Below are 24,983 nucleotides of genomic sequence, written 5' to 3'. Positions count from 1 at the left end.
TTGTTAAAGCTGAGTGATGTGCATGTGGCGTTCACTTACACACTCCCTCTCCCGTTGTATATGTTAGAATTTTTTTCCTAAGAAAAAGTTAAAAAGAAATAGAAGCATGATCACCTCTGCAGAATATGGTGCCTGTTTGGCACCTTTATGGTAGGAGCTGACTTCATTTGGAATCTGTGTTAATTGCCAGCTCCCTTTTGATACATCCTGCCTTGGCTGTTCTGTGAAATCAGGAGGAGTGTTCAGAGCAGTGAGCACAGCTCTCCAGCAGGAGTTCATTCTTGTTTGCATGTTGTGGGAAATCAGAGCGTAGCAGCTCCCTCCCTGTAACTAGGAATTTGATATCAATGCTTTAACCAAAGTAGATTCACTATCCTCCACCGTACTCTGTTTTCTACTTTATAGCCCAGAATTATGCCTAGATTTACTCAGTATGTCACCAGGCTGTGAGGAGTTACAACCAAAAAACTAACTTGACTACTAATTTTGCATGCTGTGATGCTTCACTTTTGAAATTTCTATTTTTTTTTTCCTCCCCTTAGGCCAGTAATGGTGACATCACCCAGGCAGTCAGCCTTCTCACTGATGAAAGAGTTAAAGAGCCCAGTCAAGACACTGTTGCTACAGAACCATCTGAAGTCGAGGGGAGTGCTGTCAACAAAGAAGTATTAGCAAGTGAGTATATCCTGTCTTGGTCCTGCTCTCAACTAGCAGAAAATCAGAGATGAGTTTATGTGAATGTCCTGTCAATCGTGTCAACCCTTTGGACGTAATGGTAATAATGGCTAATTATTGAGCCATTACTATGTGCCAGGCACGGTTCTCAGCACTTAAATGGTTCCATTCATTCCACACTTATTTAATGAGCCCCTGTTGTGTGCCAGGCACTCTTCTAGGCACTGGAGATGAGGAAAGGAAACAAGAATTCCTGCCGTCTGTAGCTTTTTTTTTTGGTAGGGGAGAGCAAAAAAAGTAAATAAGTGAATTATATAGCATATTAGAATGTGATGAGTACCATGGAGATGAATAAAGGATAGAATGAAAGAAATGAAAAAAAAAGGTGTGCTGGGAACTGGATTTCAAATAGGAGGGACCTTTTGAGAAGATGCAAAGGGGTGAGGGAGTGAGTCACGGGAGGCCCAAAGATGGGAGTATATATACCTTGCTTGGCTTCAGGAGTCTCAGCAAGGAGCCCAGAGCTGACATCTAGCAAGTGAGGAGGGCAGTAAAGAGATGAGGCCGTAGCGGGGACAGGGGATGTACCGTGCAGAGCCTTCATAATGGCGTGGCGTGGCTTTTACCCTGAGTTAGAGGAGTAGCCATTGGAGAGTTTGGGTCAGAGGAACGAGGTAAACTGGCTTCCGTTTTCTAAGGATCCTTCTGATCACTGTGTTGGGAACAGAAGGTGTGGGAGGGAGTAGTGAGCACAGGTCAGATCCAGGAGCCCAGGACCAGTCAGGAAGCTACTGCAGATGAAGGTGGTGTAGCCAGGATGTAGTGGTGGAGAATGAGAAGTGCTTGCTGTGTAGGATTTGCTTACAAAGGAGGTAAGAGTTGTGGAGGAAAGAGAGGGGTTAAAGAGGACTCCACGTTTTTTTCTCAAGCAACTGAAAGGATGGAGTTGCTCTTCCCTGACATGGGAATAAATGCAGGTGGAGTAGATTTGGGGTGGAAGATGAAGAGGTCACTTTTGGCAGTGTTAAGTTTGAAATGCCTGTTGGACACCCAATTGGAGTGTCAAAAAGGCAGTGGGGGTCCAAGTGTGCAGTTCAGGGGAGGGATGGAGGCTGGAGATGGACAAAATTGGGAGTGGAATTGCTAGGTTGTATAACAATTCTGTGTTTAAAAAGTTCTAAAAGAGTACTCTTTAATAACTGCGACAATATTATCACACTTAAAAATTAATAATTCCCTAACCTCATTAACTACCTGTGTAGAAGTTTCCCTGATTGTCTCATTAACAATATGTTTGCAGTTGATTTGTGAGTCTAATGATCCACATAAAATTAAAACATTAAAATATGTTTGAAATGTCTTTTAAGATCACTTTTTTTTCTTACAATTGAATGTTCGAAGAAATAAAGTCCTTTGTTCCGTCATGTTTCACACATTCTGGGATTTGCTGATTGCATTCTTGTGGTATCCTTTAATGGATTTTTCCGTCTCCTGTCTTTCCTAATAACTTACATACTTATCTGGCATCTGTTGTGTGTATTTCTTCCATTTTGTCATATCAAGAAGCAGACAATGTCTGGTCACCCTCCATTTGTGTTAGAATTGTTGTGCTCAGATAGTGTCAGCTGGATTCATTTATCATCAAAGCCCCCCCCCCCCAGTGTTTCCCGCCACCATTGCTGATTATTGCTTAGATTCTTTATTTTATTGGAAATTTCAGAGTGGTAATGTTTTATCTCTCATTACTTCATAATTTACTAGTTGTAAATCTTTTTTTAAATTGTGGTAAAAAACATATAACATAAAATTTACATTTTAACATGTACAGGGTTCAGTATCATTAAGTATATTCACATGATTGTGCAAAAGATCTGCAGAACTTTTTCACCTTGTAAATCTGAAACTTTATACCCATTAAATAACCCTTTCCCCCTCCCACCTGCCCCTCGAAACCGCCTTCTGCTTTCTGTTTCTGTGAATTCCACTGCTTTAGATACTTCATATAAGTTGAATCATGTATTATTTACCTTTTTGAGACTGACTTACTTCACTTAGCATAATATCCTCAGTGTTTGTTCATGCTGTAATGTGACAGGATTTCCTTTTTTCTTTTTTCCAGTTTTTTTTATTATGGTAAAATACACGTAAAAGTTACTGTCGTAACCATTTTTAAGTGTACGGTTCAGTGGTCATAAGTACATTCATGTCACTGTGCATCCATCACTACCGTCCATCTCCAGAACTCTTTTCATCTTACAAAACTGAAGCTCTGTACCCACTAAACAGTAGCTCCCCATTCCCCCTGCACCAGCTCCTGGCAACCACTGTTTTACTTTCCGTTTTCTATGAGTTTGACTACTCTAAGTACCTTATATATGTGGAATCATACAGTACTTGTCCTTTTCTAACTGCCTTGTTTCACTTAGCATAATGCCTTCAAAGATCATTCAGATTGTAGCATGTCAGAATTTCCTTCCTGTTTAAGGCTGAATAATACTCCATTGTATGCATATACCAAATTTTGTTTATCCATTTATTCATCAGTAGATACTCGGGTTGCTTCCACCTCTTGGCTGTTGTGCCTAGTGCTGCTGTGAACATGGATGTGCAAATATCTCTTCGAGATCCTGCTTTTCTATTTTGGATATATCCCCGGAAGTGAGATTGCTAGATCATATGGTAGTTCTATTTTTAACTTTTTCCAGGAACCTCCATACTGTTTCTTCCATAGCATTTGCACCATTTTATAATCCCACCAACAGTGCACAAAAATTCCAATTTCTTCACATCCTCACCAATACTTGTTATTTTCTGTGCGTGTGTTTGTGTGTGTGTGTGTGTGTGTGTGTGTTTGTGATAGCATTCTAATGGATGTGAGGTGATATCTGTGGTTTTTTTAAAAAAATTTTATTGAAGTATATTTGATTTACAATCTTGTATTGGTTTCTGGTGTACAGCAAAGTGATTCAGTTACATGTATATATACATACTTCTAAATATTTTTTTTCCATTATGGTTTATTACAGAATATTGAATATAGTTCCCTGTGCTATACTTAAGACCTTATTTATCTGTTTCATATATAGTAGTTTGTATCTGCTAATCTCAAACTCCGAATTTATCCCTCCCCCACCCCCTTTCCCCTTTGGTAACAGTAAGTTTATTTTCTTTGTCTTAGTCTTTTTCTGTTTTGTAAATAACTTCATTTGTATCTTTTTTTAAGATTCCATATGTAAGTGATAATATATGGCATTTGTCTTTCTCTGTCTGACTTCACTTAGTATGATGATCTCTAGTTCTATCCATGTTGCTGCAGATGGCATTATTTCATTCTTTTTTGTAGCCTAGCAGTATTCTCATTGTGGTTTTGATTTGCATTTTTCTCTGCTGATTAGTGACGCTGAGCACGTCTAAAATCGGGTTAGTTGATTTTTTGTTATTGTTGAGTTGTAGTTCTTTATATATTGGATATCTACCCTTTGTCAGATATATGATTGGCAAATATTTTCTCCCATTCTGTAGGTTGCCTTTTCACTCTTTGATTGTGTCCTTTCATGCTGTAAAGTTTTTAAGTTTGATTTAGTCCCATTTGTTGATTTTTTGTTTTGTTACCTAAGCTCTTGGTGTCATGTCCCGGAACTTGTTGCCAAGTCCAATGTCATGAAGCTTTTTCTGTTTAACTTTTTTGAAGAACTGCCAAACTTCATTCTTCTAACTTCCACATCTGCACCGTCTTACATTCCCACCAGCAATACACAAAGTTCCAACTTCTCTACATCTTCACCAACACTTGTTATTTAGCTGTGCAGGTGGGTGTGGAATGTTAATCTCATCAGGGTTTTGGTTTGTGTTTCCTTAGTCGCTGGTGTTGTTGATGTGTTTGTTGGCCATTTGTTTATGTTCTTCAGAGAAGTATCTGTTGAAATTCTTTGCCCATTTTGAATGTCGGGCTGTTGGTCTTTTTATTTCTGTTGTAGGAGTTCTTTATTTATCCTGAACATAAATCCCTTACCAGATACGTGATTTGCAAAAATTTTCTCTCATTCTGTGGGTTGTCTTTTCACTATCCTGATGGTTTCCTTTGAAGCTCAAAGATTTATTTGATGATGTCACATTTGTCTGTTTTTTTCTTTGGCTGCTTGTGCTTTGAGTGTCATCTCTAAGATGCCATTGCCTAATCCAAGGTCATGAAGATTTAAACCTATTTTCTTCTAAGAGTTTTGTAGCTTTAGCTCTTACCTGGAGGGCTTGATCCACTTTGAGTTCATTTTTGTAAATGATGTTAGGTAGGGGTTAAAAGCCATTCTTTTACATGTGGATATCCAGTTGTCCCAGCACTATTTGTTGAAAAGATATTCTTTCCCTATTAAACTGTCATGGTACCTGTGTTGAAAACCAATTGACCATAAATGTGAGGGTTTATTTCTGGACTGTCAGTTCTATTCCATCGATCTATGTTTGTTCTTAGGCCAGTAGCACACAATCATGATTATTAGTTTTGTGATCTTTGTGGGTTTTTTCTTTATAAATTAAACATTTCATTGCTCATGTATAGAAATTAATTTAACTTTAAAAAAGTAATTATTTAATTTTTAAAAATTGAAGTATAGTTGATTTTACAGTGTTGTGTGAATTTCTATTGTACAGCATAGTGATTCTTTTATACTTATATATATTCCTTTTCATTATAGGCTTTTACAAGGTATTGAATATAGTTCTCTGTGCTGTACAGTGGGGCCTTGTTTATCTATTTTATATATAATAGTTAGCATTTAACCTTTGTGCATTGATCTTTTATCTAACCACCTCATTAGTTATAACTATTTTCTGTAGTTTATTTTGGGTTTTCCTTGTAGGTGATCATTATCTGTGAGTTATGACAGCTTTGTTTCTTATTTTGCAATCTTTATTATTTTTTTAAAATCTCTTTTATTTTTAGCCCTGCCCAGAACTTTCAGAACCATGGTGAGTAGAAGTCCTCACATTAGACATCTTTGTCTCAGTCTTAAGTTTTAAAGGAAGTACGTTTAATGTTTCACCATTAAGGACAAAGTTTGCTGTGGACTTTTCATGGATATTCTTTATCGGCCTAAAAATACTCATTTCTCTTCCTACTTGGCTTGAAGGTTTTATTCCTGAATGGCGGTTTTATCAAATACTTTTTCTATATCTATTGAGATAATCATTTTTTCCCTTTAACTGTTAAGATAGTGGATTTTACTGGTCTGTTTTCTAATATGAACTCAGTTATTTCATTCTCATATGAACTCAACTTGGTCTTAATGTATAACCTGTTTTGGTCTGTTAGCAGAATTGTATTTGCTAATATTTTGTTTAGGCTTTTTGCATCTGTGATCTTGTGTGGGTTTGTTATTTTTCCTTTTTCTTACTGTTCTTGATTGGTTAAGGATATTTCAGGGTGTTAATGCTGACCTCAAAAGATGAGTTGAGGAGTATGTATATTCTTTATTCTCTAGAATAGTTTCTGTGAGATTGAAAACATCCATTCTTTGTGGGGAGGGTATAGCTCAGTGGTAGAGTGCATGCTTAGCATGCCCAAGGTCCTGGATTCAATCCCCAGTACTTCCATTAAAAAAATAATAATAATAATTAAATAAATAAGCCTAATTACCTCCTCCCCTCAAAGAAATTTAAATAAAATTAAAAAGAAAGAAAATACCTATTCTTTGACTGTTCAACTTTTAGCTGATAAGTAACGATAAGTAAAGAGACTATTTAACTTACAGGTATGGGATGTATTTTTGACTCTGGAGTAAGACTGCAGAAGAGGGTATTTGCTTCGTTTCATTTTAGCAGCTTATTACTGTACTGTTTGCTAATATTAAGGTTACAGTGTAGCTGTAAGATATTCATTTGACTCTAGTGTAGAATAGTGAGGTTGTTACACAGATGAGCCACTATAGTGAGAACTAGGGAGTGTATCTAATTTTGTGAATGCATTTACCTTTTTCCCTGCAATACAGACAGAAGGGCAGTGTTTCCTGCATGTAGACTAATGAATTTCTATTTATCTTTGACTAATGAATTTCTATGTATCTTTCAGAGGTAATAGACCTTACTCATGACAGCAAAGATGATCTTCAGGCTGCCATTGCCTTGAGTCTGCTGGAGTCCCCCAAAATTCAGACTGATGGAAGAGATCTTAACAGGTTATTGATTTAGTTTATGATCTTTGCTCTGCACACTAGTATGTAGGTCAAAGACAGTATCTCTGTGCGTGCTGCTGAGGAGCAGTTCTGGCAGGCTTCTTTAATTGCACCTGAAGGAGATTTATTTTAGGAGCAAATTTAAATTCACATTAGCTTTCTTACTCTTTGGTTCACTTTTGAAGAAGCTAAATACGATAAGGGTCTTAATGCAGCCTGTGTCTTTAAGTAGAATCCTGCAAGGTTTTGTACCTCACAGTTACTGGGGAACAAAACCCCATCCTAGTGCAAGTATCTGATAAATATGTGTTCTCTTTATGAACTTCGAGCCTTTGTAAACTTTTGAGGGTTATGTGGTCAGCTATTTGAAAATGAAAGTTACCACTCAACCACTCTGTCTCAGAAGTGACTAGGGGGTGTATTTTTTGAATTGGCACTAATTTGGTAATTGTCTGGTATTCACAAATATCCAGTCCGAGTGGTGGCCTGTCAGGTCCCGGATATGTTTATCCGCTCACACTGCCGAGTGGTTTCTTTCAGGGAAACACAGGGCCCTGGTTTGTGTGCTAAGCAATCTGGAGGCTCTTATCTGTAGCAGAATGTCTGTCTTGCCCCTTTCAACGGCAAGGTCTGAGAGAAGGCGCTAGTTGAAATCTAAAACTCTTAGTAGTTTGGTAGCTGTAAATAGTCTCAACTCTGTTCCATTTAGGGACCTTATTGCTGATAATCTCTGTTATGGAAGGATTAATAACTCTGTATTTAAACCTTACTTTTCATTTATATTATAATCTTGTAGTTATTCTATAGCTGGTGATTACCCAGTAAGTAGTTTACCTGGCAATTTGAATTACCTATAAAAGGTTACCAGCATCCTCCATGTAGTACGTTGTCATTTAACTTTTCTCTTTTTTGATGTGTGGTACGTTGGCACATTATAGGATGCACGAGGCACCCTCTGCCGAAACTAAACGCTCGAAGAGAAAACGCTGTGAAGTCTGGGGGGAAAATCCGAATCCCAGTGGCTGGAGGCGAGTTGACGGCTGGCCAGTTGGGCTGAAGAATGTTGGCAACACATGTTGGTTCAGTGCTGTTATTCAGGTAGGATGTTTTTAAGAGATAACTGTGTCTTCTGGAAACAACTTTGTAATTCTTTAAACTGAAATGTGAAAAACATAGTTTTAAAAAAAAAATGGAAACGTATATAAAACTAGAGTTTTCCCCGTGGCATTATTGTCTTTCGGCTGCTTTCTTATGTGTGGGACCTGGATGCTCCGGGGTCTAAATTGTACAATAGTAAACAGAGTCTTCCGTGCTATGAATAGGTTGAAGAGATGTGTTGGTTCAGCATTTAGGGAGTGCTGTATTCCAGCAGAGCAGGAGTTACCAAGGAGCTGCCAGTTGTTGGCAGGTGATCGTAAAGGACCAGGCAGGAAGGAAATGATGGCAGCCTGGACTAGAGAAATGACATAAGCCATGGGAGGAGGAGACGAGTGAGAGCATTCTACAGGTGTTTAGGAGATCGGGTCTGCAGGAGTTGGTAAGCGACTGGGTAGGGGTATGTGCAGGAGGGAGCGGACAAAGACTCCAAGGTTTCTAGCTTGAGGTGCCACGGGGATGTCAGTGCCATTGGACACTGAAGGGGGAACAGTTTGTGTGTAAAGTGGGATTTCAGTTCAGCTTTATACATGCTGAGTTTGAGATGCCTCATGGAGATGCAGGCAGTTATCTGTGTGACTCTGTCATTCAGTAAAAAGATCTGAGCCGCAGATATGATTCTGGGGATCAGTAGCATGGAGACGGTGATAAAGGCAAACAAGAGGACGAGTTCCCCTGGAGAGAGTGTTGTCCCTTACACGTAGCGTGGCCGCAGGGCAGCACTCGATCCCGCCCTGCAATCTCTCCTTCACCTTGTGTGACACCGGCCCAGCCACTCAGCCAGCATAAAATCCATGGATTCACTCAGCTTACTCTGTGCCTGGCACTGTGTTAGCGCTGGGGGAACAGCAGTGTTAAACAGGGCCCTTACTCCCGTGGAGTTTACTCTGGGGAGAGCTGGGGAGACAGGAACCAGCATATGTATCAGATGGTGAGAAGAGCCGTCAGGACACATGAATGTGGGCACACGGGGCTGGGGAGGGCTCAGCTGGAGAGCACAGGGTGCTGTTACAGAGGATGTTAGGTGTGGCCTTTCTGCTAAGGTGAGCTCCTGAGCAGAGGCCTGAATTAAGGAGGGAACGAGCCATGTAATTATAGAGGACAGTTCATATAGTTACACAGAGAGCGCTGCAGACAGGGAACGCAGGTGCAGAGACTCCGGAGGAGGCAGCGACGGGGGCAGAAAGGTAGTGGAGGTGGCAGCGGAGCTTGGGGTCATGATAAGGATTCAGGAATGAGGTGAGACGGGAAAATATTGGAAGGTTTGGAGCAGAGAAGTAATATGATCCTACTTCCGTTTTAAGAGGATCACTGGCCTCTGTGTTGAAAATAGAGTGTAGGAAGGTCACGTGGAATTAGGGACAGGTGTCAGTTCTTTCTTTTCAAGAGGGAGAGACTGAGACCGAGACCCCTCCCCAGACTCACTTCCCTCCTGTGAGCGATGGGGACGGAGCTGGCAGATAGAGGCGGTGACTGTGAAAGGCTTCTGAGAAAGGTAGGGGGGTGGGACATCAAGCTTGTGGGGGCTGCTTGGCCTTAAACAGCAAAGGGCAAGAGCGTAATAGGGGAGAGGAGAAGGAAGAAGTGATGACTGCAAATTAAAGCTGAAATAATTTCTAATAGTCATTTTTGCCTCTGAAGGAAGCAGCCACTCTCTGAGACAGAGTGGAAAAGTGACAGGTTTTAAAGGGAATGAATGTTTAAATAGTTGTTGTAAACAGTGGGAAACCAGCTGGCACCAGAATGCAATAGTGGGATTTTTTGAAATGTGCAGGTCTGCCGAAGGTTGTCGCCTTACGTGGACAGTGGTATCAACTTGTCCTGTTTTACTGGGACTTTCTCTTAGCAGCGCTCTGAAACGCTTAAGTGGAAAATTAAACTCATTTAAGTTGGAGGATTTGCTGGTGCAATGAAAGGACCAAAGGGCAGTTTGAGAATATAATAAAGGATGCTTAGAGACCGTGGAATCAAAGCTGGCGAGAGGGAGAAGTGAAGACAGAGGAGCTAATGGCTGAGAAGACAGGAGAGAGGTCCGTTCGCTTGGGTTCCTGATAAAGTCAAAGCACAGGTGTCCTGTGGGTCCTTGAACAAATAAGCCAGAAGACAGGCTGTGGTCCAAGAGGCGGATTTTCTGAATTTGTGATCTGAGAATTGGCAGCTTTTCAGGTATAGATGTATCCTGGGTGTGGATGTGGGTGTGGAGGTGGAGTGGAGGGCTAGATCACAAGGGTTAGGATGCTCAGGAAGCCAGGGGGTCCCTGGGCTGAACGAATGTGCCTTTGTTCCCTCAGCAAATATGAGCCGGACACCTGCTGTGTGTTCTAAGCCCTTGAGATATAGGAGAGAGCAAAACCAAGACAGAGCCTTTCTCTTGTGGAATTTAGATTCTTGTGATGCAAGACAGACAAGGAACAATTTGTAGGAAATAAATAGTCGAAATAAGCATCAGTAAGTAGTTGAAAAACTAACTAGTTAACTTGGCAAATCAATTTATATGATCTGTTAAACTGTGGTCAGTGTGACAGGAAAGAGAGCAGGACAAGGGGTCCTGGAGTCCCTGCAGGAGGGATGGGACCAGGTTCCGACGTCAACCGTGATGTTACGTTAGGTGTCGGGATGGGGATGGGATTGGAGCAGGTGCCGGGTTCGCAGCAGGTGGGGGAGGGAGCAAGGCAGCTGCTGTGGGAGAACGTTCTGGAAAGCACAGAGCCATGGCCGCAAGGTGGGGGCGAGCCTGGCGTGTTCACAGGACATCAAGGAGTCCCCAGGGGCTGTAATGCTAGGAGCGGAGGCAGAGTGGTTGGAGGTGAGACTGGAGAGGTGACTTGTCTTTTATTCTGAGTGAGAGGGGAGTCACTGAGGGTTCTGAGCCGAGGAGTAATAAACTCTGACCCGAGTTTTCGGAGGCTCCCTCTGGCTGCTGGGAGGAGAGCAGAATGGAAGGGGTCGGGGTACAAGTGGAGAGACCGTGAAGGAGGTCACCAGTCGTCACTGAGAGGCGCTGGTGGCCTAGACCAGGCCGTACCACGGATGTAGAGAAGAGGTTGGAATCTTGATTTATTCTGAAGGCGGAGCTGACAGGGTGTCCCTTGGATTGGATGTTGACCGAAGTCACCTAGTAAGGATGGCAGGACTCGGGGTGGTAGGAAGACCTCTTCCCGGACGGTAGCCTTCAGTGAATCAGGAGCTCTGTTTTGGTCATATTAGCAAGGCGGTTGGAAGGACCTGTGTGGAGAGAGAACTGGTACAGGGGAGGCTCTGGAGGCGGGGAGGCCGGCCGTGTGCTGTGATCCAGGTGAGCAGTGAGGGGAGTTCCATTAGAGCCGGTGATAGGGACTGATGGAGAGGAGGTGGTTCTAAATAAAGTAGCGCCCTGAGGCAGAGTGCACGGGGCTTCTTACTTACTGCATGTGAGTGGTTAAGAAAGGGAAGGAGTCAGAGATTGTTCTAAAGTTTGACACTTTGATGGCTGAGGAGAAGAATGTAATTCGTGACACAGAGGCTACAGGGGAGGAAGCAGATGGTGGAGGGTCAAATCGATCCTGGATTGGAAACTGTGTGTAGTTCTTTTAAGGTAAAAAAAAATTTTTTTGCAGCGGTTATTTTGAAAGAAAGGCTGTTGAGCCATTTCTTTCTTTATTTCAGTCTCTCTTTCAATTGCCTGAATTCCGAAGACTTGTTCTCAGCTACAGTCTGCCACAGAACGTACTTGAAAATTGTCCAAGTCACACGGTAAGCTGGCGTCGAGGAGTCTTCACTGTCTAGTCCCCTACATCCCAGGGACCTTTAAATTTTGGTTAAAGCTGGTAGCCGTGTTGCTCTCTGGCTTGTGCAGTGTTGGTTTTCGTTTCCAAATGGCTCTTTTTCTTTGTGACAAGAAATAAGAGTTGACAAGAATGTAAAGCTAAACAGGAATAAAATTAGAAAAACAGTTTCAAGAAGGTGGCGAGTCACCCTGATAGCCTCAGCTTTTCTGCCTGTGGCTGGGAGATTCAGAAACACCTGTTCTGTTTGTGGCCTCCTTCACTGAGGAATGCGGGGGAGCTGGCCTGATGCTGGAGGCCGGGGCCTTCCTGGATGAGACTTTAGTCCGTTTTAGCCAAAGGATGTAGCCTCCTCCCGGAGCTCCAGCCCTTCCCAGGATCTCACCTTCCTGATGCCTTTCCCAGCAGGAGGGAGAGCAGCAGCTTTAGAAAATAAACACTTTTGCTTTCTGACAATGCTCTCTCTGGCTTCTAAACAGGAATTCTTGAGTTTAGGCCCATCCCCTACACAGACCTTATCAGAGTACCTGTAACCTAGTTTGAGACTTGACCCTGACCTAGATCTGTGTAAAAATGAATTAGGGAGTGATCGTTAGCAACTTCTCTCTTTTATGTGTTCAGATTTTCTAAATATGAGAGTATACGAGTATATATTGCTGTCTTTCCTACAGGAAAAGAGAAATATCATGTTCATGCAGGAGCTTCAGTATCTGTTTGCTCTGATGATGGGTTCAAATCGCAAGTTTGTAGACCCTTCTGCAGCCCTGGATCTCTTAAAGGGAGCCTTCCGGTCGCCTGAGGAACAGCAGGTACGGGAAGCCCGCTACCCTCGTGCTTTCCCTCAAACTCTGGAGTTTGGAACGATGCCTTGTTACTGTGACGGTGCTGGTGCTTCATTTCGGCTGTGGAATAAGCTATGAACGTGAGTGAATGGGACCCTGGGTGCCTGAGTGCTTTGGCCCTTCATGATGCCTGGGAGCAGGTGGTAAAAGGATCTCGTGTCTGGGCTGGTTCGCACATATGTACGGGCGTGCTGTGCTGGGGAGGCTGGCAGTTCTAAAGGGAAGAAGAAATAATAGCAGAAAGAATAGAATTATCCAGGGGCTGTTGAAGTGGAAGAGACTGGAAAATATCTCAGTGAATCATGGCAAAGGGTCACCGAGATAAGGAACGTCCATCCTTTGTTGTGGATGGCCCAGATAGAAATACTGTTTTTTCAAAACTGTCTCAACCCGAGTTCGGTAGCTTTTCTGAGCAATCTTTGTCTTCTAGACGTTACTACTTTCCGTTCCCTACCTCCTATTAAAATCAAAGCTGTCACTGGTACAGCAGCTTCTTTCTCATAAAATTACTTTTTTTTCAGTCTATTTATGTAAAGGTCCAACAGTTCTATAAAATTCTCGAAACATTTCATAAAAGTTTCCTTTCTCTGCTCAGATGTCAGTTGTTCCCTTAGAAGACTGCTCTGTTCTTTGGACCTTTTTAAAGGCCTAACTGGAAGATTTTATTTGTTTGTTAGTTTGTTACAAATAGACGTGGCTGGGAGGGTTAGAGTTCCAGGTTCCTTCTTAACCACAACCCAGTCAGAGATCGCCTCACACGCCTTCCGTGGTATCTGCAGCAGCTGGGTTCCAGAGTTCCCTGTATCTTCAGGACATTTGGCCCTGAAAAAGAAATCCTTTCATAGTAATAGAATCTTAACCACTGGATAAGGGCACATTTTCACTTCCCTAAGTATAGTGTCGGGTCTCATTCTTTTGCAATTTGGGCCTCTCTTCCAGCAAGACGTGAGTGAATTCACACACAAGCTCCTGGACTGGCTAGAGGATGCATTCCAGCTAGCGGTTAATGTCAAGTGAGTGCTGAGTGTTTCTTTGTACATCCTTCCTACTCATGTGGTCCAGTGATGACCGTGGTATGGGGGAAATGATTCTTCCCAGGTGGGAATTGCTGATTTTTACCAAAGCCCGTGGGGTAACCACTCATATTTGTCATTGTTCATCCCCATTGCCTTTGGTTTTCCCCTCTAAGGCTGTAGATAACCATACTAGCCTGCAGCTTTTTACTAAAAGGACTGTAACTGTTAACTTTGTTACAAAGTCATGACCTGTGCTGTAAAACGTATTAAAAAAGGTCAAATCAATCCTTGATATGAACTTGATAGTATAATATGGATAGACTGAATTTCTGTTGTGCCACTGGGAAAGCTGTTTTGCATTCGTTTGCAAAACTGCACAAGAGAGTTCACTGTTACTTTTTATACAACTTCAGTACCTTATATACTTCTGTCAGTGGGTATGGGTTACGCATTGAATGTGTCCACATACATATATTTGCATGTATGACCCCATTAGACTTTCAGCCCCTTCAGCTCAGTGATCATGCCTGTTGTCTTTGTGTCTCCAGAATTTAGGACCATGCTGGGCATATACTTGAACTGAACTAATCTGTTACTTCTTTTAGCACATACCTGACTCTTTGGGGTTGATGAAAAATGTATTATTCTTGCCTTTGAATGATGGTTGGGTTTAGTGTATTGCTTATCTGATCCAAATGATACAGAAGTATTTCCTTTTTTTTAAAGTAGCGATCCCAGGAGCAAACCTGAAAATCCCATGGTGCAGCTGTTCTACGGCACTTTCCTCACTGAAGGGGTTCGTGAAGGTAAATTCTCTGCTCTAAATGTTAATTTGAGACTTGTAACCACAACTCTGTAACTGTGAAGAGGCTTGACAGTCAGACAAACGCAGGTCTGAACACTTGTTCTGCCTCTTAGTATTTGTGCAGCCGTGGACAAACTATGTGAGATCCTGGGTCCTCGGTCTCTTCATCTGTAAAATGGGCACAGTATTTGTCTCAGAGTTGTTCTATTAAATTGTGTGATACTTGCACAGTCCAAATCTTGTATTAATGTCAGACACACACTGATGTTATTCAGTTTTCTCTGTGTTGTTTTCTCTGACATAAATCTAATCCCAAGGTGTCGTTGAGTTAGGTGGCCAAAAATGTTTGTCTACTGTAGAGGCTTCTCTAAGCTGCCTGTGGCCAGCCATTCTCCATCTAACCCCTGTCGTCTTACTACTTCTCTGATACCCTTTTTAAAACAATCTAATACCACTATCTCTCTAAAAAAATCAAATATCCAATTTGTTTTATAATTTTATAAGTATATAAATATATAATTTTATACGTGTAAAAATAAACACAGACTTTCCCATATATATACTTTTTTACAGTTTGTTTTAATCAGGATCCAGATGTGGTTCATTTATGATTGGTTGATATGTCTCTTAAGTTATTTTCAAAATCTCTCTCTCCCCCATCCTTTCTTCCTTTAGAGATTTTTTTTTTAAGAAATTAGGTTGTATGTTCTCTAATACACTTCGCAGTTTAAAATGGTGCTGCTTACCCATCTGTGATACGGTTTAACACGTTCCTCTCTGCTCCTCTTTCTGTAAATGGGTAGTTAGGTCTAGAGTTTGACGAGATTCACGTAAGGTTTTTTAAGTCAGTCAAGACTAGTTCACAGGTAGCTGGGCAGTGTTTGATCAGGAGATGTGTAATGTCGTGTAACGTCCAGTTGTCTGTCTTTCTGTGCTATTAACAGGTGTTAATGACCTGTGCCCGGCTCCGCTGGTTCCTTAGAGGTTGCCGTACAGGCTGAGAACACTTCTAACCAGTTCTCAGAGGCGCTGAACTAAGAAGATACTGTCTCTGTGGTGCCAGGAAAAAGGCTTTAGAAAGCCGTAGTGATGTCTCTAAAAAAGCAATCTATTTCTTTGCCTAGGAAAGCCCTTTTGTAACAACGAGACCTTCGGCCAGTATCCCCTTCAGGTAAATGGTTATCGCAACTTAGACGAGTGTTTGGAAGGGGCCATGGTGGAGGGCGACATTGAGCTGCTTCCTTCTGATCATTCAGTGAAGTATGGACAAGAGGTGAGTTGGGTATTTTTATTTGCTTAGCCAATGACAAAGCCACTTCAACAGGACAGAGCTTTGGGGCAAGCTGTTTTCACACCACATATTAAATACCTTTACACTTATCAGAGCTAGTCTGAAGTCTGTCATGAGTTGAGAAGTATTAGTGAGTCTTAGTGTTTGAGAAATATAGTCTCATATGAATTTTGAGTTAATCACATAAAGGTTGTGTGCTGCTTCTGATGTTTTAAGTATAATCAAGTTTCTTTCTGTTGAAGCCTACCTGTACCTGGGTAGGGAGAACCCACTGCCTCCATATTTTCAGAGGGTGAAAGTGCAGTGATTAACTCCTCTGGTATGCCAGTTAGAGTATTTTCCCTATTATAGTATTTGCTATTCTCAATTGTAAAGTCTGCCTTTGCTTTAACATTTTTTTTTTAATCTAGGATTCATTTATTTTTGTTGGTTGGAAAGAAAGTGGGAAGTTAGAGGGGGAGAGAGCAACGGTAATTAATACCTCAAAATTTGGATTGAGTTAAGAATTAGTGAGTTACATTGAAGGATACTTGTCAGCACCACACAGCTTGGATCATTCTCCTTTCATCATACATTTTGAAACAGAATTGCATTTTATATGAGTCCAATTCAGTGATTACTATAAGGGAAAGGAAATCTTTCTTGAATTAAAATAGAGAGCCTAACATGAGCCTCATCAAAGTGCATTAGCTGCAGAGCAGGGTTGGACCTGACAGCTGCTGCCTCCCTGGCTTTTCAGGGGAAGTACTGATTCCTGATTGGGAGACATAACATGTGTGCCATCTGTTCGGAGCTGATGATCGCTCTTACAAAAGAAGAGACATGTTCACTAGTTACTAAGACCCCTGGAGACCTTTATTCAAGAATGGGAACTCTCTGTTAAAAAACAAAATAGAGAATTATGCCTGTTTAGATTTAACCCTGAGGTAGGCAGGCTGTCTGGATTCACCTCATGCCGACAAGGGTGTGGAGGGAATGGAGCTGTTTGCACCTTTGGTAAAGGAAAGATCACCAGGCTGTTCATATAGGTGGCATACAGGTGAAGTGAACAGAAATGCCTTTCCTGGTTTAGCATTTCCTCATCTGTGATCAGTGACAGTTGAGCGCTCTTTTATAACTTGATGCTTTCTTTTCCTGAAACTCAAGGTAACATTATAGGTGGATTTGACTAAATCCTTTATGAGATCTGGAAATTCTTGGAATTCAGGGATATTCTCAGCAACTTGAGAACTCATAATTATGAGGCTATTTCAAGTTTCCTTTTTTAAAAAATTGGGGATTCAAATTATGGTTACCAGACTTTAATAGTATGTAATATTATGTATACATATTAGTCTTTTTAGATAATTTCTAATTCTTTGGTTAGGCTAGCCATTTTCTGCAGGGTTTGAACCTCTTTGGAATACTGATGATCCAGTGAATGATATGTAGATTCTTGGTGCATTTCACATATTTAAGGGTTGTTATTTCTGAGGATGATAGTTGAGTTAAAATGTTGTTGACTGGCTCATAAATTTGGAATCTTGAGGAGTGTTTAACCATATTCTCTAAGAAGGGATGATTTTAAGTGGTCAATTTATTATTTGAGATTAAAAAAAAAAAAAAAACCTCTGTAGTATGACTTAGATTTGAATATAAATTCTATACCAAAAGAAGAAAGTCTGATGAGGGACATACTAAATCTGGCTGGCATATCACATTTCCTAAAATTAACTTCTCTCTCCCGCATTTCTACTCCTGACAATAGCGTTGGTTTACGAAGCTACCTCCAGTGTTGACCTTTGAACTCTCAAGATTTGAGTTCAATCAGTCCCTTGGTCAGCCAGAGAAGATTCACAATAAGCTGGAATTTCCTCAGATCATCTATATGGACAGGTGAGTTTGGTGGTTGATTGGCTTCTTGATGTACTGCAGCAGTAGAAGTGAGCAGGTACTAAGCGTGTGGTACATAGGACGCTCCTGGAGGTCTTGATACTGTGGAAATTGGGATTCAGTAGATCTAGGTTGGGGCCAAAGAGTTTGCATGTCTAAGAAGCTCTCAGGGTGATGCTAATGATGCTTCTGATCTCTGGACCACAATTTGAGTAGCTTGGCTTTGGTAAAAGCCCTGCTAATCTGTGCTGATAAACAGTATGAAGAGTAGCTGCAGTGTATTCATTTCTCATCTAAATACTATCTGTACTTTGGAAAAAAAAATTCTAGGCAGACTTAATAGAATTTTAATCTATTTAAAGTCTAGTTTATTGACATACAGTTTACATAAAAAGAAATGTTGCCATTCTTAGGCATACAGCCAGTGAGTTTTGACGAATGTTTACAGCCAAGTAACCACCATCACAGTCAAGATAGAGAACATTTCCATCACCCAGGAAGTTCCCTCATGCCCCATTGCGGTCAGGCCCTTTCCCCCACCCCCAGGCAACCACTTTCTTGTTTTCTGGCCCTGTGGTTTTGTCACTTCTAGAATGTCATAGTTAGGGACATTAATACTCAGTATGAACCCTGTTGTGACCGTCTTCTTCCACTTGGAATAATGTTTTTGGAGTCCATTGGTGTCGTTGAGTGTCAGAGCAGCCTTTCTTAGCTGTTGAGTGGTGTTACAGCGAATGGATGTGCTACAGTGTTTTTTCCATTTACCGATTGATGGACATTTCGGCTGTCTCCATTTTTAAGCTGTTACGAATAAAGCTGCTGTGAACTTTCACATAAAAGTCTTGGTGTGGTTTTTAGTGCTTCTGGGTAAAATACCTAGGAGTGAGATTGCTGGGTCATATGAAAAGTATATTTTTTTACTTTATAAGAAATTTCCAAACTGTTCTCTAAAGTGGCTGTGCAATTTTGCACTCTTATCAGCGGTGTGTGAGAGCTCTGTTTGCTCGAAATCCTCACCAGTATTTGGAATTATCAGTCTTTTAAATTTTAACCATTCTATTCGGTCTGTAGGAATATCTTATTTTTCTTTTGACTTATGTTTCCCTGATAATTTACAGTGTTGGGCATCTTTTCATGTGCTTAATTAATGGTGATTTGTCTCTTTTCTTAGGCGAAGTGTCTGTTCATCTTTTATGCGCTTTTTAATCTGGTTGATTGTGCTCATACTGATTCTAAGAGTTCTTTGTGTATTTTAGATGCAAATCCAAATAGTCCCTGTCTCTGCTTGTCTCTTCTACTTTCTTACCAGTGTTTTTAGAAGAGCAGGAGTTTTTAGTTTCGATGAAGTCTCATGTATCAGTTGCTCTTCTATAGTTTTTGCTTCTTGTATTCTAATTAAGAAATCTGCCAAACCAGGGTCACAAAAGTTTTCTATTTTCTCCTATAAATTTTGTAATTTTAACTCTTGTATTCATGTCTGTGACCCATTTTGAGTTTATTTTTACGTATAGTATGAGGTAAGGGGATTTTTCTTTTTGCAGGAGTGGGAAAGGAGGCGTGTGGATGTCCAATTATTCCAGTGCCATTCACTGAAAGGACTCCCTTTTCCCCCATTGAATTTTTTTTTTTTTCAAAAATTGATTGAACCTACATCTGCGGGCCTTTTCTTTATTCTGTCTGTTGTGTAATCTTACGCCAGTACTACACTGTCTTGGCTACTGTGATATTATTGTACTATCTTGACATCAGATAGTGTAAACCTCAAAGTTTGTTCTTTTTTCAAAATTGTTTTGGTTATTCTGGTCCACTTCTATCTAAATACTAGAATCGACTTGTCAAAACCCCTAATAGCTATTGGGATTTTGATTTGGATTGTGTTGAACCTATAGATCAATTGGGGGAAACTGACATCTTGATAATTTTTAGTCCTTTAATTCATGAATGCAGTATTGCTCCGTTTATTTAAGTCCTAGTTAATTTCTCTCAACAGGGATTTATAATTTTTTGTGTAAGGGTCTTCCACATATCTGGTTGTTTATCCCTAAATAATTATTTGCTTTTGATGTTATTACAAGATTTTTTAAAAAAAAATTTACTTTTCATTTCTTCTTTACAAGCATACAGGAATGCACTGGATTTTTTCCTCTTTCTTTCTAAATTGACTTTGCATCTTTTGACCTTACTAAATTCACTTATTAGTTCTGATGCATTTTTGGAGATTCCTTGAGATTTCCTATATAGATGATTTTTACATGTTATTTGCAACTAAAGGCAGTTTTACTTCTTCCTTTACTATCTGTATGACTTTTATTTCTTTTTACCTTACTGCACTGGCTATGGCTCCAGTAAAACATTGACTGGAAGAGGCAAGAGTGGTTATCCTTGCATTGTTCCTGATCTTAAGGGGAAAGCTTTCAGTCTCTCACCATTAAATATGATGTTAGTTCTGCGCTTTCAAAGGTGTCATTTGTCTGATTAAGGCAGTTTCCTTGTATCCCAAGTTTGCTGAAACTGTGTCATTAACGTTTTTAAATATAAATTGTGTTTGTGGGATTATCATTTGCTTAGGTACATGTACAGGAGCAAAGAGCTTATTCGAAGTAAGAGAGAGTGTATTCGAAAGTTGAAAGAGGAAATAAAAGTTCTGCAGCAGAAACTGGAAAGGTGAGTCGTGGACACCTTGTATTTAGAAATGTGAAAGGTAAGAGTGAGTCATTAAAATCAGATAATTTGCTAATATTTAAAAAATAATTCAGAGTTTAAGCATTAATGTGTATTTTATAAAATAGCTAAGAAAAAATTATTCCTAAGTGTGAAGCAGTCGTCTTTAAGATGAGCACATTGTGTCCTTGGGGCGCTATTCCCCGGGGGACCCTCGTGACCCAGTCCCACAGTCGGTTATCGGTGGTGCACTGAAGACAACCTAAGTTCTGATTTCATAGCCCTTTACCTTTTCTACCCACCTTGCCACCTTTTCCCACAAACACGGGAGAGGTAACTGTCACAAAACTCCAACCCCTTTGTCTTGGGAGAGCAGTTGTTGAGGTGCTGGGGAGGTAAGACAGCGGTGTTCTCCTGGAGCAGCGCTGATTCAAACTGAGGGCTTGTGCTCCTGACACGTCCAAAGCCCCTTCTCTTGCTGGGGAATCTGTCCCTTTTTGTTCACTTGTTTTGCAGGTGCTGTTTCTGTGGAATCACCCTGTGCCTACTAAGGAGTCCGTGTCATTTCTCTCTAGTCAGAGGAGAGCCCATTGATTTGGAATTTAGGAAGGAAATCCCATCCAGTGTCAATGGCTTTTTTCCGCTTTATCTGCTTAACAGTTTTGCTGCCTCCACCGCACCGCTTCTACCCGTTTCGTTGCTAGGTCAGAAACTTCCCTGAGAAGCAGAACTTCCCACAGCAACCCCAGAAAGACCCTGCACCTGTAGGTGCCTCTCCCCTTTTAAGATCCAGCGTCTAGTTGCCTTTGACCTACGCTGATGATCGGTCCCTCAGATACTGTCCTGGAAGAGATTCACAGGGCTTTATACCTGCAGCAGTATTTTACTTCTAAGGTCTTAGTGATACTTCATAAGATCAGAAAATTTTAATTGTTTTTATACAACCGGATATACCTGATGCATTATAGCTCAAAGATGCTCAATTTGCCAGGAACCATCAAGCCATTCTGGCTTATATTAGATTTTAAAATAGTGCACAGGAGCATTTTCTATACTCTGGATACTACTTCTTTTTAAAATAAAATGACTTTTTAAATTTCAGATAATTTTACTTGGATAATTTTTTAAAAAATGGTTTCCCTGTGTATGACGTAATCCTGGGAATAATAACAAGAAACTGTTCATGGACACTGTTAGATGGGAGAGCTGAGGCAGAGGAGCATGGCTTTTATGGGGCTTTTACACTTTTTTGTATTTGGATTTTCTTACCAGGTGCCTGCATTGCTTCTATCATTTAAAAAAATTAAAATGTTCACTATTTCTTCTATAAGGTACTTTGATATAATATTGAAAATAAGGTTTCTTGTATACAGTGTAGACATCTTTTTTAGAACTACTTTTGCTTTGATTCTACCAAATTGTACTAAAGGTACTGCACTGTATGCAGCAGTTGGTCTAAAGGAATTCAGTAGAACAGGAAAATTGTTGTGTCATAAAATGGAAGATAAGTTTTTTAGACAAAATTTTTTCCTGAAATTTTGCATGTGTCATTAAAATACAACAAACCTGGGAAGAGTTACAGATGTAAAATGATGACTTAAAATCTTACAACAGATAATCAGTGTTGCATTGCTAATAAAATGTTTTCCTTTGGTCCAAGCCAGTAATATTAATAAATTATTTCAACAAACACTGTGGGCTTAAGACATATTAATCGTATCTATGGGATAGGCAAGAGGTTTAGATCACGTACTGTAGGAGAGAGGAGATGTTCCTTCCAGCGTTAGGGAGAATGGCACATTGAGGGAGGACTTTCTGGAGAAAGTAGATCTTAAAAGATAAGTGGAATTTAGAGAAAATGATAACTGAAATTAAGCCAAAGAAATAGATCTAAGGAATAGAACAGTTCTTTAAAGTTTCTCTAGCCTTACATATTTAACATCCTTTCCAATGAAAGCTCTAGCTCTCTGGCAGGCAGATCTACAGGAAAAATCATTCTGTTTCTCCTTTAAATTAGGATGAACTCTTTGCTACATACTCTCTAACATGTGGTTGATTTGGGGTCACATTATGTTTTATTTTTCATTTCATAATGCCCTTTTTGATATAGGAATAGTTTTTCTTCTTCCTAGTTCTGTACCTGTTTCTTTCCTTCACTTTGTTTGGAGAAGAAAAATATGAAGTGACTCCATCCTTTTGTAAATGGAATCCCAGAATCAGAGAGTTTACCTGTGCCAATGAGTCAGCTGAATTACTGTGCTATTTAGACTCTCTCCTGTAGTGAAGTGTACAATTCATTAAGGTCAATCTCTTTGCTGAGCATAGCATATGCTAGTACTTGCAGAACACTGGGTATTATTAAAATAATTTATGAGTTATTTTGGTTACATATTGAAGATATTTATTACATATTAATCCCAAGGGAACCTTCAATAATTTATACCTGGCCCGTGCTTTTAAATGAGTATGTGAATAACAGGGTACGTAGGACTCTGCAGAGGAAAGATTTGCCAGTTTTCTTTTTTTTTTTTTTTTGGTTGTCTATGAATCCCATTTTTTTAAGTTGAAGTATAGTCAGTTTACAGTTGTGTTGCCAGTTTTCTTAAACGCTGAGCTTTGTCAACACCTCCTTCCCATTTCCAGCTTTCTCTTTCTCAGGTTTCCTAGTTGCAAAGTACCTGATCTAAAGGGCAGCAGAGAAAAAAACCCTTGGGACTGGTTCACTAACATTATTTTCAGATTTGAGCACTGGTGAAATCTCTCTTTTCCTTTAAGAAACAGCTCTTACTTTTATCGCCAGAGCCTAAGTGTGATGTGAGTCAGGAGAGAGCGTAACGGGCCTGACTTTGACTGGGAGCCCACTTGAAAGGCTTTCTGCCAGGTGTAAAAGTGTAGTGTTAGCGCTTCTCACTTTTGTAATTAGAGGACGTTCGCTCTGTGGATTAATGTAGTGAATGTTGCGTAGCCTTCAGGAGTAAGCCTATCCACTGACTCCCCGCACAGTAACAGACCTTCTCAGCAAGCCTGAAGATGCAGGACAGGCTTGGCAGCGGAGTACCGCTTTCTCGCCCCGCAGGTATGTGAAGTACGGCTCGGGCCCGGCTCGGTTCCCACTCCCGGACATGCTGAAATATGTTATTGAATTTGCTAGCACAAAACCTGCCTCAGAAAGCTCTCCATCTCCAAGTGATGCACGCGTGACATTACCACTTTCTTCAGTGCACTGCCCGGCATCTGACCTGACATCCAAGGAAAGGTAATGAAGACAAGTTTTAAAAATAGTATGCATGTGTTGGGGTTTTTGGTTTAATTTGAACTGTGCGCCATCTTTCCACCTGATTAACACTCACCCCCTAAGAGCTCAAGGGCCACGAGCTCTTTGTCTTAAAGGGGAGGATTTTGCCAACTGTCACGTGGAGGGAGTGTGCCTTGTCTTGCCCGCAGGATAGTCAGGATTATTTCAGAGGTGTCTTGAGCTGTCCCAGTGAACAGTGTCCGTTCTCTACCAGGGCCACTAGTTTTGAGCTAGCCACAAGCTAGCTGCCACTAAGGCCTTGCTCACAGGAAACCCTCCGCCCCTGACCTTCCAAAACATCTCATTCTCTCAGCTGCTGCTGAAGTATGTTCTACCAGCTAAACGTCAAGGAAAGAGAAACTTACTCATAAATGTAAAATTAAAATATGAAAAAGAACTGGCTAGAAGTTGAAGAGGACAGCCTAGAGGGGCTTATCTAGAAAAGAAGCAGGGAGGCCAAGTCACACGAGCCCTTGGTTCTCTCCCAGCTCAGCTACGGGCAGCAACCTTGTGGTCTGTAGGAGCCACCAGGGTCTGCTCGGATCAGATTTGATGTGTGTGTCTAGAATTTATTTTAAAAAAAAGATTATTAATAATCTTTCAATTACTAATAAGAAAACTAGAACCTATTTTTTAAAAAAAGATTACTTAGACTTTTATGTTAAAAAAAAAAACCCAGCCATTCCCCCAGGCGCCCCCCCCCCCTCCACAGAATAACATTCATTCATCATGTGTGCGTAGAAGTGTGCCTGTCTGGGTAGAACATACCACGTGTTAAGAATGATGATCTCTAGGCAATGGCATGAATCAAGGAATGGGGGATTCTTTTACTTTTTATACTCTACTTATGTGTTTGGATTTTTGTAGAATGTTTTTATGTCCTTTAATGAAATAGAAGTGGTTTCAATTTTTAAAAAGAGCCTTGGCAGTCTGTTTAATCACATAAAATAATACTGCTTGATGTTAGATTTTAAAATTACTCTGTGTGTGTGTGTGTGTGTGTGTGATCTTTTTTGAGATTAAGATATCTGCTCCTTTGCTTATATTAGGCTTATTTTTTCATATGTATGGATCCATAGGGAAAAGAGGTTTTCTCCATTATTTTGAGAAAAAGGCGGGTGGGAAAAACAGGGACGGAGGGTTTCTTAAGTCAAAGCTACAGAAAGTTTATGTTCTTCCGTTTTGGTGTGAAACAGAAACCCAAGTATAGTTAGAAGCTTAGTTTATACTCCTGTTTGTGTGCAGGTTGGCAATGCTTAGCAGATAAACTAACATTTACTTTATATACTTTATTCTCAGTTTACAGCAATGATACAAAGGAGTTAACATTCACATTTTATAGCTGAGGCATTAGACTGGGTGTTTAACTAAGGCATGGTTGGGCTGGGATGGCCTGCCTTTCAGTCCTGTGCCGTGTACTCTCCTCGGTGCCACCTGGCT

The 24,983-nt window shown here is 40.6% G+C and overlaps 1 protein-coding gene across 11 annotated transcripts in view; it reads left to right on the top strand.

Annotated features, from left to right (window-relative positions):
- Positions 1–24,983, top strand: part of USP28 (ubiquitin specific peptidase 28) — a 56,616-nt gene that overhangs the window by 13,244 nt on the left and 18,389 nt on the right. For 8 of the 11 annotated variants that reach the window (XR_012503877.1, XM_074357124.1, XM_074357122.1 and 5 more), the window contains 11 exons: positions 543–675; positions 6,740–6,845; positions 7,781–7,940; positions 11,643–11,729; positions 12,433–12,570; positions 13,543–13,616; positions 14,346–14,425; positions 15,549–15,697; positions 17,463–17,590; positions 20,156–20,251; positions 23,325–23,504. Coding sequence is in view for 10 of the 11 variants with exons in the window: in XM_074357124.1 (XP_074213225.1) it covers positions 543–675; positions 6,740–6,845; positions 7,781–7,940; positions 11,643–11,729; positions 12,433–12,570; positions 13,543–13,616; positions 14,346–14,425; positions 15,549–15,697; positions 17,463–17,590; positions 20,156–20,251; positions 23,325–23,504 (1,331 nt within the window). In the remaining variant the exon portion in view is untranslated. The remainder of the gene's footprint in view (positions 1–542; positions 676–6,739; positions 6,846–7,780; positions 7,941–11,642; positions 11,730–12,432; positions 12,571–13,542; positions 13,617–14,345; positions 14,426–15,548; positions 15,698–17,462; positions 17,591–20,155; positions 20,252–23,324; positions 23,505–24,983) is intronic. The other 3 variants (XM_074357125.1, XM_074357123.1, XM_074357118.1) reach the window with 1 other exon arrangement.

The sequence above is a fragment of the Camelus bactrianus genome, chromosome 33 (genome assembly GCF_048773025.1).
Source record: "Camelus bactrianus isolate YW-2024 breed Bactrian camel chromosome 33, ASM4877302v1, whole genome shotgun sequence".
NCBI classification, from domain to species: Eukaryota; Metazoa; Chordata; class Mammalia; order Artiodactyla; family Camelidae; genus Camelus; species Camelus bactrianus.
The sequence above is the reverse complement of the archived record's forward strand: the minus strand, read 5'-3'. Positions and strand labels throughout refer to the sequence as shown.